Below are 13306 nucleotides of genomic sequence, written 5' to 3'. Positions count from 1 at the left end.
CAAGTTCAAAGCCCCATTTACTTTTGTTTTGGCTTCGATCTCCTTAGCCGTAATAACAGGATCCAAAGTAAGACTTCGCTTGTTCTGAAGATTGAGCTTGTTGTTCATCCATTCCATGGCTTCATTTGCAGTCTTTTCCACTTTGGCCACTTCTGCAGGGTCTAAATGGTCATATTGTTCATCCTGACAATTTAAAAGTTAGAGCATGAATGTCTTGGTAATGCTGTTGACCCTTCTGCCCTTTGGCAAATCACAAACTTCTGTAGCTTTGTCTTGCTAAGAGGAACTGAATGACTGAAGCTTGACTGGATGCTAAGCAGACCAAAACATTAGGGAAGAGACACTACCACATGGCACCAACTACAAGAGAGGGCGCTAAGCAGTCAAATGCTGCCTGTTTGCAATGGGAGGAGACAACTATAGTTTCCATTCATACCTGCCAATCACTTTCAACTTTTTCCATAGCTCCCTGAAATGGAAACAGGATTTGTTCCTTAAACTTCACTATTGAATGCTGTCAAGAGAATTCTGATTGCTGTCATAGGCAAAGAAAACAAATGGAAATATAAATAGATACCTTTGCTTTAAAAGCAAGAACAGCTTTCATATACTGTTGGATCTGTTTTCCAAGCTCTTCAAAGGCTTTTGGTCTTTCTTCAGATTCTTGAAATCGTACCTGAATAGGATGCCCCACAGCCTGAATTGAATAAACATTTAACATAAAGTTATATTTCTGAATTGCACTTACAAAGTGACTGGTAAATTCACACTCTTCAAAGACGGCGTTACTACTGAAACTAAGATCTTCATGAGACATTAATTTAAACAGTTTGCTGTAATCCTCTTTCCATGTTTTGTAAACTTGATGGACAACATCAAAGCATATGTAGATGTAAGCAGAAAGACTTTCTTGCACCTCAGCAAGTGCTACCACGATGGCCATCCTAAAGTATCTTGCGTCTGACAAGAAGTAGCTGTGGCAGGAACACAGAAACTGCTATGGAAATACTAAATACACCATCCTTGTTTCTACAACAAGCTAAATTTTTCAAAATCCAATTATCACAGGGACAGAAAGTGAGGTGAAATCTTTTGATCAGGGGCATAAGACAGTAAAGCAACACCAAAGCTTGCTTGTAAATATGTGTTGTGTGTGTGTTAAGACTGCTACTAACACTGCGGACTAAAAGGAACTGAGGTGCTAGCGCCACCTGATGGGTATATCCGGCAGGGTGGGCGGGGCTACCACCAAGAGTTTCTTAAAGCTATGGAGAATTCCAAGCTGTCTTAAACCTGTGCACAAGACCCATATGTGCAACTTCACAGATACCACAAAAAAGAATTAAGTGAATACCTACAACCATACAGAATCAGGATTAACATGTTTGAACCCAGCACTTCTATAACAGTTACATTTACTTTCCCTTCATCAGCAGTTCTTCATTATGCAAGATACTTCCTCTCATAAAATGCAGGCACTTGTGTCAAGTTTTAGTTAAGAGTACAGTCATAACTGTCACTCACTTTCAGTTCTGCCAACTTATCAATGTAGACTTGTTTTGACTGGTCTTCCCCTTCCTCATACAACCAATTTTCCGTGTCTTCCAGCTTCAGAGTGAAGCCATTGCGCTCCTGGACAAAACAAAATTAAAAACACAGTTAATTTTAAAAAATGATTAAATGATACACAAATCTCAAATCAGTTTTAGTGGCATGAACTTTCAACATCAATTTTCCTCAAATATATTGTCATGTTAGCTCAGGAATTTAAAAGCTACTCTCAAAAAATGAGAATGAAATTATCAAATGCTTATTGTTCCTCAAGACTTTAAAAGAGAGCATATATGCATGTGGTTGAGCACTGAATGCCTACAAATTGTGGAGGCTAGGAAATTGTAAAAAATCAAAAGACGATTGGAGGTGGAAAGATGGTGGGAAAAAATAATGATCAAGTTTTTTTAAATTAACTGCCCATCTTCAATTTTAATGTTTGTTAAAGTACATGATGCTACTCTCTATTTTGTGTTGTCCATAAAATGAAGAATGAGTGTTTTCTTCATCTCTGTTCACACTGACAAATGTTATGGTTTATGCTCCTGTGGGTCAATATATTGAATGAGGTAACAAAGCTCAGTGGCTCTCAGTCAGTTTACTGTTAGGATTTCTGGGAGCTGAAAGCCAAAACATCTGTGGACCCAAAGGTTGAGAACCACTGTGGTAGATAGTCTAATGTGCAAATATGATCTTAATTTTCACATTGACCTTTTATTGGCAACACTTACCTCCTCACTAACAAATTTTTCATATACTGCACACAGTTTCTCTCTCATCTCATAAACATATTCCTCCACCGCATTCTTGGCATCATTCCGTTCCTTCTCGAGTTTATCTTGCATGATCATTTTACCCTGTAAACATATTCATTACTTATATTTATTTCCTTTATTTTTATCCCACCTTTCTCCCCATAGGAACCCAAGGAGGCTAACAATGACATGTTACAACACAGCTGAATTTAAAAACAAGGCAAATACATATACATATGAATACAAACCTTAAAAACAATAGAATATATGTTATAAATAAAAAGTTAAAATAGTTAAAATAAAAATACAATTAAAATTGCATTTACATTTAAAAACTAAACATCCACACTAAACTTTAGCTCCAGTTTTGTTTTTGTTTTTTTTGTCGTGTCAGGAACGACCTGAGAAACTGCAAATCGCTCCAGTTGAGAACTACTAAGATACCGTGCGCACTTCCCTCACATAAGATGAAGCCCACAATCATAAAATCTTCTATTGATAATTTGTACTTTAGAGTCACTTACCTCATTCTCAATAAATAAGTTCAACAGATCCTTTCCAATCTGCCACACAAACTGGTTTTCAATTGGAAGATCAACTGTTGTTGTCTTTACTTTAGCCTTTTTAGCTTGAGGCGGCTGATCTGTTTTCTTTTCCTTTGATCCAGCTTGGGAAGTCTGCATTAAAAAAACAAGAAGAAAAAGTGAAAAATCTTTGAAGTGCTCGTTAAACAGTAGCAGTATTTCTGTTATTCAATTCATTTTAGAACTGTGTTTTGTTTTAAATAATTTTCACCTCCATTTCCTCAGATTCAGTTTTGTTTTCAGCTGGTGCCTGTTGCTGGTTCTCCTCAGTTTTCTGTTGCTCTTCCTGGTCGACTTGCATCTTCTGAAATATTTAAAGTAAGAGGAACATAGATCAGAGACTCCATTTTAATAAATTTGAGAAACTAGCTGTCAATCTTATTTTCCCAAACTTGGAAGTTTAATTTTTGTTTTTGTATTCCTGCGATCTGTCAGAAGGAAGTGGTGAGCGTGTGTATGGATTCCAGGTATCAAGAGAACTCTTCCTTGCCATGGCCCTCTGCCAGGCAATCTTTACTTTACAATATGATGGGAGCAGCATAACAAGAGCATGTAGCATCCAAGAGAAGTTACCTCTTCCTCCTTTGCATGCTGATCAGTTTCCATGGGCTCCTCATTCTCTTCTGATTTATGAACTTCCACAAGGGACGCACTTGAAACACTGAAAATACCATGGATGTTTACTCTCACTTTGACTTTAACTTTTGAACTGGAGCCATCGGCTTGTGGAATTACTTTCTGAATTAGAAATTGAGCTGAAAAAAATAATCAGACAATATATTCATTAAAATAGCCTTTGCCTTGTTAAGTGGAAGCAAGCATATGAAAGCTGGTTTCCACATTTTTAATTGGGTATTTTGGCATTTGTCCTCCCTGGAATAATGTTTTTTAAAAATAGATGTTAAAATATTCACCAGATTAATTTTTTAACAATGCCCATTATAGTAAACCTTTCTCTCCACTCTCATTTTAAAAAGCAGTCGTTAAAACTAGCTTCAAATGTGCAAGTGAAAGCTTTACTTGCACCCTCATAAAAAGGTGGTAATGGTTCTGTCACTCTCACAAAAACTGAGTTATTCACAATCAAACATGAAAAAGATAAAAGCACATTGAGATGAAAAAATAAAATTGAACGTTTAAACAGACCCATGTGGTGTCTAAACTCTGGTTTCTGGGTGCCCAGTTCAACACCTACCACCAATTTATCCCCCGTGTTCCCCGAGAGACTATTCCGGGTATAATACCTAGACAAAGTATGAGCATGCACAGGGAAAAGAAAGTGGGTGCTATATAAGTTATGTATGTATGTATTTTTGTATGCATGCATGTTTTTACTATTCATCAGTAATACTGCAATAGCAGAAGTGAAACATGAATGTCATATTAAATGCAAAGTTTAACAAACTAGGGCCTATCCAATTGTTAGTCCCCAAAAAAGAAGTCACACTGAATCAAAGGAACCTACATATATGTTGGCATAGCAAGTTCCTACTGATTCAATGGATCTAATATAGTTGAAGCTAATAAACTGATTTAGTCTAAGAGCTGTTCTAATTTTTTGTTTTATTTTCTAGTATTTCTAAATTGATACAACATTTAAAATTTAGTACAGATAATATACCGTATTCTGCATAAGAAACTCCTAAATTAGTAGAACTTTTTAAAAAGCCACTAACGCATAAACTAAACTTCCCAGATGTTAAAAACTGTTCTACGAAGTGGTCAAGTAATATTTTTAATGCTGAGGTTAAAAAACATATGATGTTCTATCAAATAAAACCTTGTCTGCATTAATGATGTAAATCAAATCTGTCTCCTCTTACACTGTGTTATCTTAGTGTTGATAGTGTTAATTTAAAAATGAAAGCCTTAATTTACAAAAATAACAGAACAAGAGCAGAACTGCAGACACAGTACGGTATTAGTGACTTTCTAGCTCTCATGTTTCATTTTGGAATCAAGTCTTCGGGTTTGGATTTAAAAACCTCGTAAAGACATATCTCTTCCAGTAGGTCTACCCAGACAGTTTTTAAACATGAATTTTAAAATGTGTGCACTTTGTTTAATCTCTGTTTTGTGTATTTTCATATGTATTTCATAGAGATACATTTTTGGTGAGCAATTTTTATAGAGGTACGTTTTAATATGTGAATTTGTAGTTTTTTGCTATGTTCTGTAACCCGCCTCGAACCATGAGGAGAGGCGGGTAAGAAATAAAATTATTATTATTATCAGTTAGAAGGGACTGCAAGGTCATCTAGTTCAATCTTCCAACCTTTAGAACTAAATAAAACTAAATGGACATTATATTTCCACCAATGTGAGACTAACATCATAAAATATAAATCCATGCAGTTATATCCACTAGAATGTCAGTAATCATATCAATTAAAGGCGTGAGTACACTCTCTTCCCCTACCATATTTACATACCTATGGCAGAATTTGGATAAGGCAGTTCCTTAGGGCAGCTATAATATGCCTCCAGAGTGAAGGGTTCCCTTCTGTAGAATGTGAGGACCTTGGAAAATGGCGCAGCATGATTCTTTGGGAAGACTTCACAATCACTGAAAAAGATAATACATTCCTTACTTCACCTACTGAAGAGCATTTTCCCTTGCAGATTTAGAAACAAGTTACAATTAGTTAGCCAAGAAAACATGTACATTTTGAGGTGTCTTTTACATAACAAAGCTGCTTATAAGAAATATTTCTCAAGCAGAATTGTTTTGTTATCCAAATATTGTATGAAGAATATTTAGAGTCTGTTTAGCCATGACTTTCAGCTGCAATTTAATTCCTTAGAAGTCACTGAGTTTTACCTTATTCCTTCCTCTGCTGGAGAATTCCATTTTAAAGAAATGGGATATGGTACCAAATCTGTGATAGAAAATTCTCTCACTTTAAAAGCCGGGGACAGAATAGCACACTGTAAGAAATGAAATATTAAATGGCATTATGCAAACTCAAAACACATGCTTTAAGCAATTTTCTTATGTGATTAGTGTAATCTAATCCTATAACTATTCTATCAAAGAAATGCAAAGACCTTCCTTTATTATCACAATTTTTCAATTTTTTTTTCAATTTGGAATTCTCACCAGAGGCAAACAGGTCTCTCAAAACCTTGTTTGCAAGGCCAAAAATACATTGTTTAATCTCACTCTCCAAGTGATATTTTATGTCAGCTGAAAAATTCTGCTGTCTGGCTCAACAATTTATTTAAATCAACTGCCATCAAGGATTTCAGTCACATCTCAGAGCACATTAACATCTTGATGGGTTCCTTTATCAGCCGTTACGTCTGAGAACACTCTTGGTTTGACAAATATAACTTCACCGACATATTGTCTATATTTGTACAGTTTGAGTGTCCATCATTGAGGCAAAGTGTAGCAAAGCCACCTCGACTGCCTTCATCTTCAACAGACTGATAAAGATATTTCTATTTCTAACCACTCTCTCAGTAAAGACTAGTCCTTGCAAGGAGCCCTCTACCTCTCTAAAAAGGTCTGCATCCACGGTAGTCTTCATTTTCTCCTATGGAATGAGGAATTGATATTGCCCCTCATCCATCCCATCTTAAGTTCTGTAATGCATGGTAAGGCGAAACCAGACTGAAATCTTTATTATTAAGACTTAATCATGTCTCAGAAACAGGTGCAGGAGCCTTGTATGAAATCTTGCCTGAGGGATTATTTTAAATGTTGATGTTTGAACGTTTTGGTAAATACCTTGGGTGCCAATGCCGAGCCAAAAGAAGAGCCCTGAACGGAAAGTGTTGGATATTGTACTTGAATCTGAAAAATGGTCGGCATTGTTGCTCCAAGTATGTTTCTGGCAAATCTACTGATAATGTGTAATAACCTTGCTCTAAGTTGTCCAAAACAAGTTTGGAAAATCTCCATTTTGAATTTTCTTATTTTCTTGAACCCAATACTGAGCGCTTCCACCCTTGTCCAAGTGGTTACCATCTCTTCTTGGTTGCTGCTGCCCTGATGCTAAAATTGAATTCTGGATTTATTCAGTTGCAGCCTAAGTGCTCTAAAGAAGGCCTGCACAACTTGCACACCTTCAGCTGTTTCCGTCTCCAACTCCCAGAAGTTCTAGCCAGCTTGTCCAATGGCCAGGAATTCTGGGAGTTGGAGGCCCAAGCAGCTGGAGGGTTGCAGTCTGTGCAGGCCTGCTCTAAAGTCTCATCTTTGAAATCCCCTTCCTTCCTGAAAAGAGTGTAAATCATTTCTAAAACACCATCCATTTTCTTTTTCTGAATCATTAACAGAAGCTGTTTTTATATCTTAATCGTCCACCAAACATTTTCTAGTACTTTCCTGACAAATAACATTTCTCTAAATAATGTGGTCATTAGGTTTGTCTTTGACGTCTGGTCTGCCTCTCCGTGTTTAAGACATAAAGATCTTTTGCGAACTGTAACTGCTGAAACTGTCTGCAAATCTTGTTGTGTCATAACCCACATCAGTCACAAACTGTAGAACTTTGTCCACCTGCAAAGTTTGAATACTGGGTCCACAATTTCCTGGTCCCCTAATATTTGATCCAGTGAACATTGAAAAAAGCCATGGAAGCCCTTATCTCTAATGTTGAAGCCTTTCTAGGTGCAGTATCAATACTTTCTTCTCATACTTCCTTCTAAAAGTGGTGAACTACTTAGTATTTGGAAGAGCTTTCCACACAGAATCAATTAAATTCTTGAATATCAGATTGTCTTGTGTTGGAATTTGTATTACTGCTGAAACTCTGCTGGATTTCTGCTGTTCCATAATACACTTATGAGCTGTAATGACATTTTATCCAGAACCAAAGTAGTAACCTTTAAAGCACTCCTTTGAAACATTCTATCTCAAACAATCTATTTTTACTGTGCTCTTTTACAACCTCAATGTCAAGAGTCATCTTCGGTGTACACTTCTGACTCTTTAACTTCTTACTACTTAACCTCTCTGATATAGCCATGTTTTGTCTTTTCCTTTAACTTCTCTGGCCTACTATTTAAAAACATGGTCATTCCTTATTTCCCTCGAGACCTCAAAGTATTCAGCTGGTGCTAACTACTAATTTGATTATTAGAAAAAATAATGATGATTAATTCAGTGCGTTATGATTAAGATTAGGAACCTGTATCATGGAAACCACTGGATTTAATACATTCATTCAACTGCCTCAATTAATTAAGGCGCTTTAATTAGCTTAATGATTTAGGCCATATTAAATTAGCTTAGTTTTTTTTTAGAAATATCAACCATATTTCATCAAATCTAACATATATTTTTCCTGTTTAAGAGACTTCAACATGGGGTGGACTTTCGATTTGATGGCACCTTAGATTGGCTGGGTTTTAGTTTTTAAAACTGTCTTACCTCCAAAAGGGAAGAAGAGGAATGCCCTCAGCTCCAAATGGCTCTGCCAGCCCCACCATTTTGTCCTGTGCCCCAAGCCAGTATTACCAGTATTTCAGCAAATTGCTGCTTCCAACTTCTGCTGCCTCCCCAACAGACCCATAAACTTTATAAAATAGTTCCCTGAAGACAAAATTACTTCTGGGTTTCTTCACACTCCCTCCTCACCTCACAGTAAAGATTACACTGCAAGGCAGTACTGAAACAAATAAGGGATTGTGCATGTAAAGGAAATTCAAAAAATATTCTAAGTAAATTGTTTTTTCCTAAAATGGAAGCTTCTGCTGAGCTCAGAGGGGTTTTTTTTGCTAACAGGAGAAATTCATCTATGGACTGAGAGTAAACTGTTGTACAACCCCCCGCCCAATGAGTTTCTCCAAACAGTAATCCTTTCATAACCAACCCCATCACACCTATTTATATCATTCAAGAAAACAGAATTAAATTAATACTGAACTATAACATTAGTATGAAAGTAGCTGCTCTCACCTGCAATGCACAGCCTCGAGCAACAGCTTCATCCGCATTCAATGTTGTACTAACTTCCTTACCAAAGAATTTACTGACACGCTCTTTTACAGCAGGTATTCTTGTAGTTCCTCCTACAATTTCTACAGAATAGATATCCTCTTTCTTTAACTCTGTAAAGAAAGACAGGACTTGATACACTCCAAGTCTAAATATAGTTTGTAAAGGTATTTAGAAGGACACTTAAAAAAACATTGCAACCACAAATGAAACACACGGGGCGAGAAATGAAATTTAAGGCACTATTTCTCCAGAATACAAAGCATTTTGTAATGGAAAGGGTAACTGTGAAATCTCTTAATTAAAGCTAGAGATATGCGTTATAATACAGTCATACTCTGCCTATTTATTGGCATCATAAAACAAAATGGATAGTAATTTTCCATGAAATTGGACTCTTGTTATAAGGAAATTATTTGTCATTTATTGCTCCAACAGTTTAAAGGATATAAAAAAATCTTGGAAAAGGTGCATTCAACACCCAACTCCTTTTTGTAAAAAGGAAGTTAAGCAACCTATAAGCATAGGAGAAGATAATCCCATCTGGCAGATTAATAGCATGTAAGTTCCAAGCACCAAGAAAAACTTACTAGCTTGTTCCAGGACACTGCGAAGTGGTGGTTCTACTCTAGCCAAAAGATCTTCACACATCTCTAAGAATTTACTCCTATGGGCACAAAGAAATATGAAATATTTTTATATCAAAGCAAAAAATGGAAAACAAGTATATTGCTCCTTCTTAACTCCCTTCTCCTCAGTTTGACAAAATTTGCCATTATTTTTAAAAGGGGTTTGTCACAGCTGTATTTCAAATGAAACAGGTTAGTATTTTGTAATGCTTCACTGTATTTTGTTTGCACTAAGATAACATGTTTTCAGTCTCAATAGCTAACAATCTCATCATTTATCCACCACCCTAACTTGATTTTATAAAAGTGTGTTACACAAATGGCTTATATTGTTTCATAACAAAAAAATGCTTAAGGTCATCTGTCACTCCTCAAAAGATTTATTATGGCATTACAGTAAACAGAGTGTGACAGTAAATTTGTATTTTTCTCTCCAGGAAGTTTTCCCTTTTCCGAGATTACTACAATCACTTCACATGAATTCAAGCTTCAGGCTTAATGTTTGAAACAGGCAGGAAAATTGTTGCAACAGTTATCATGGAAATCCTCGACTTTTACCCATCATGAAAATAAATAAACAGCTTCTGGTAAATACTGCCTAAAATTCATAATTTGGAGGTAATGTTATTGTGATTGAAAAAAATCCAGGCGATGCCACCAAACTAGTCTTGACTAAGAAGAAGTGATTGAGAAAATGAACAAAAAAACAAAACAAAACCCCTGAAGAGCACAATTTTCGACCTTGTCCATTTACCTCTCAAGTCCTTGACTGAGGTTTGTATTTTCAATAGTATCCATTAAAGGTGCAAACTAAGCAAAGTGCTCACCGTATTAAGCATAGAAAGTACAAATACCAGGTATTATACAGTTTATATGCAGAGATTTAACAATTATAAATAAAAATAAAATACCTGTTCATAGTGCCGGAGACATCAATATCATTCATGAAGCATTCTATGTTCATTGGCAAATCAGAGGCATTTGCACTCATCAATTTCTTCAGTTTCTCACATTCCTGAGATAATCTCAACAGTGCACGAATTTTGGACTTTATGTCTAGTTTATATTTCTTGCCAAATTCTTCACAGAAATAGTTTACTAGGACTTCATCAAACTTTCTGCCACCAAGTACTGTATCAAATGCTGTTGCAAGAACCTTTACAAAAGAAATAAGAAAGCATCTCTTTTAACTGGACTTCTTCATAGGACTTTAAGACACTATTTTAAGACAAACTGCAGTTACTTAATCTAGTGTGATATTCAAAGGTCTAGATGCCAATTATAAATTTTTGTCTATAACAAATTTACACATTTCAATAAAAATATTGCATCTTCAAATAAAACTGCTACCTGAGGAATGCAAATGGAATGCTGCTTAACTTAGAGAGGAAAAGTGGTATTCACAGGCATTCACTTTGCCCCATTAGAAGGGGAATGGCACAACTTTGAAAGAGCTTGTTTTGTTATTTCCTCACCCCCGCCAGCATGGAAAACAAGGTAACTGAGCTGTACTCAGCCAGAACATTTAGCAGGTATGACTTCAAGCAGAGACAGTAAGGGAAAAAACAAAGCTAACACTTTGGCCATGCACTGAAAGGAGCTTCAGCCAGCATTCTAGCAATGTTAGGAGAACTGGCTACACCCTGAAAATCACAGGCATAGCCTCAGCTACTGATGTCATCTTGGCAGTCAAAGGGGCCCATAAAACCAGTTCCATGGTCTTAACATAACTACAAAATTAGCATTCCCCACTGGTAGTATAGTAGCCATCATTTCAAAGAGTTGTCACCTTTCAAAAGGTTACGTTTAGGTTCTTTCACTGAAATAAGTAAAAGTTGTACATCACATCAGCCAGTATTTCAAATTAGTTTTGGTTTTCAATGTGTGTTTGTTTTTCAATGTATTTGCATTTTAGTATAACAATACTATGAAAGAGTGCAGGGATTATTTATTTTGTCAGCAGTTGGGATTCCACTCTTAGTTCAAATACTGCTCTTTAAAAACACATTATATACCACCTTGTGCAACATTGCTGAAGATAAACCAGACTGGCTTAATCTATGGCAGTGGTTCCCAACCTTTGGTCATCCAGGTGTTTTGGACTTCAACTCGTAGAAATCCCAGCCATCTTACCATCTGTTAGGAATTCTGGGAGCTAAAGTCCAAAACACCTGGAGGACTAAATGTTGGGAACCACTGATCTATGGCAATGATATATACTGACTTATGATGACCCTAACACAAACCTAACACGGGGTCACCGTGACAAAATTTGTTCAGAGGTTTGCCTTTGCTTTCCTCTGAAGTAGAGAAAGTGACATACCCAAGGTCACTCAGTGAGTTTCCCCAGACTGAATCAGGATTTAAATCCATATCTCTAGAGTCATTGTACAATTCCCAAACCAATACACCACACTGGTTTTCCTGCTATCTCCAGAATCTCGTTTTTTGGAGACTGCCTCACTTGGGAACTTCTACAAGTGATGAGTACACTTTCTGAAAGTCTATTCAGCCATGAAGGGTTCCATGAACAGGAAATTGCTCCCAATATAAAGTTTGCCATGTCTACAGACAAATAGAGAAACATGCTCCAAAAAGTGAGGAAGTAGAATATCTGTTACAATGTATCATTATTGTCACTGTCCTCCCACCACTAAGATAGGGCCTGAACGCAGTTCACACATTACAGTCATTACAAAAACATACAAATAATCATTAAGACAAGAATTAGACTATTATTTAAAATAAATTAAAGTAAAGATGCAACATAACACTTGCCTTCAATTTTCCCTTGTTGAATGCACATACTGAAACTTGATACGCTGAATGCCCTATGTCAACGAACACCACATTTCGTGGTTTCTCTTCCAATGCAGGTAGGTCTTGTTTATAAATTCCATATGCCAGAGCAACTAAGGAGAAAGTTCAATCAAGTAAAACCAGATTTCTTATTCAGCTAAGCATATAAGTTAGCAAATAAGCTTACTTGCTATTTAATAGCAGCCACTCAACAGAACTAGACAGTGACTTAGTAAAAATGCAAGTCATTAAACACTAAATGCTATGCAAGCTTATTAAATATTTATCATGTAATGGAATACACATAATGTAAGATCACCTTGCACTTTTGAAAATCTCCACAATTCATGTGCAAGATATTGATTCTACTACTTGCTTTACTCAGTTTAAAATAAGTAACGGAGTAGAAGGGTTCTTCTTCTTTTTTTAAAGACCTTGACAGTAAAGCTATCTATCAAGAGACATGTTTTAGAAAGTTATATTTTTCTGGGGCATCCACACTACTGGTTTAGCAAAGCAGTCACTGTGCACTCACTATTGACCAGGCCTTACTGACAGCCCCAGACATTTCAGTCGGCAAAACACTTAAGGACCTGAATGATGCAAGGCTTATGGAAAGAAATCACATTTTCATTCTTTGCATGTAGCCAATTACCTGCAGTAGTTTCATTGATTAACCTCAAGCAGTTGAGTCCAGCAATCTGTGTAGCATCCATCACAGATCTCCGTTCTGCATCTGTATAGAAACAAGGAACCTAAAAGACAGACAAAGTTATAGGAAAAAGCTAGTTAAATTAGGTTAATACCTATTGTTGGCTATCATTTTAAGACTGAAGGACCAAGGAAGGAGACCAAAACTCTAAATCATTTTATCTGTTGCTCTTTTCTTTCCATCCTTCAGCTTTGATTCACAGCCTTGCAGGATGTATCAATTAAAGCCACTCAGATACAAGGTTAAAAGCTAGAAATTGACAGACTTTCCTCCCTTTTAGTATAGCGATAGGTGGAAATGGTAATGGAAAGTATAAACCTTAATGACTACCA

The 13306-nt window shown here is 36.3% G+C and overlaps 1 protein-coding gene across 1 annotated transcript in view; it reads right to left on the bottom strand.

Annotated features, from left to right (window-relative positions):
• The window catches only part of HSPA4 (heat shock protein family A (Hsp70) member 4), a 29636-nt gene that overhangs the window by 1430 nt on the left and 14900 nt on the right, over window positions 1-13306 (bottom strand). The window contains exons 5-18 of the mRNA XM_060765202.2: window positions 12918-13017; window positions 12242-12375; window positions 10375-10619; window positions 9425-9501; window positions 8796-8947; window positions 5712-5818; window positions 5323-5456; window positions 3464-3645; window positions 3102-3194; window positions 2831-2983; window positions 2283-2408; window positions 1525-1632; window positions 578-697; window positions 22-183 (exon numbers count right to left, since the gene is read on the bottom strand). Of these exons, the coding sequence (XP_060621185.1) occupies window positions 22-183; window positions 578-697; window positions 1525-1632; window positions 2283-2408; window positions 2831-2983; window positions 3102-3194; window positions 3464-3645; window positions 5323-5456; window positions 5712-5818; window positions 8796-8947; window positions 9425-9501; window positions 10375-10619; window positions 12242-12375; window positions 12918-13017 (1893 nt within the window). The remainder of the gene's footprint in view (window positions 1-21; window positions 184-577; window positions 698-1524; window positions 1633-2282; window positions 2409-2830; window positions 2984-3101; window positions 3195-3463; window positions 3646-5322; window positions 5457-5711; window positions 5819-8795; window positions 8948-9424; window positions 9502-10374; window positions 10620-12241; window positions 12376-12917; window positions 13018-13306) is intronic.

Source organism: Anolis sagrei, chromosome 2 (assembly GCF_037176765.1).
Source record: "Anolis sagrei isolate rAnoSag1 chromosome 2, rAnoSag1.mat, whole genome shotgun sequence".
In the NCBI taxonomy this organism is placed as follows: Eukaryota; Metazoa; Chordata; class Lepidosauria; order Squamata; family Dactyloidae; genus Anolis; species Anolis sagrei.
Note: the sequence above shows the minus strand (reverse complement) of the source record. Positions and strands in the feature narration are given on the sequence as shown.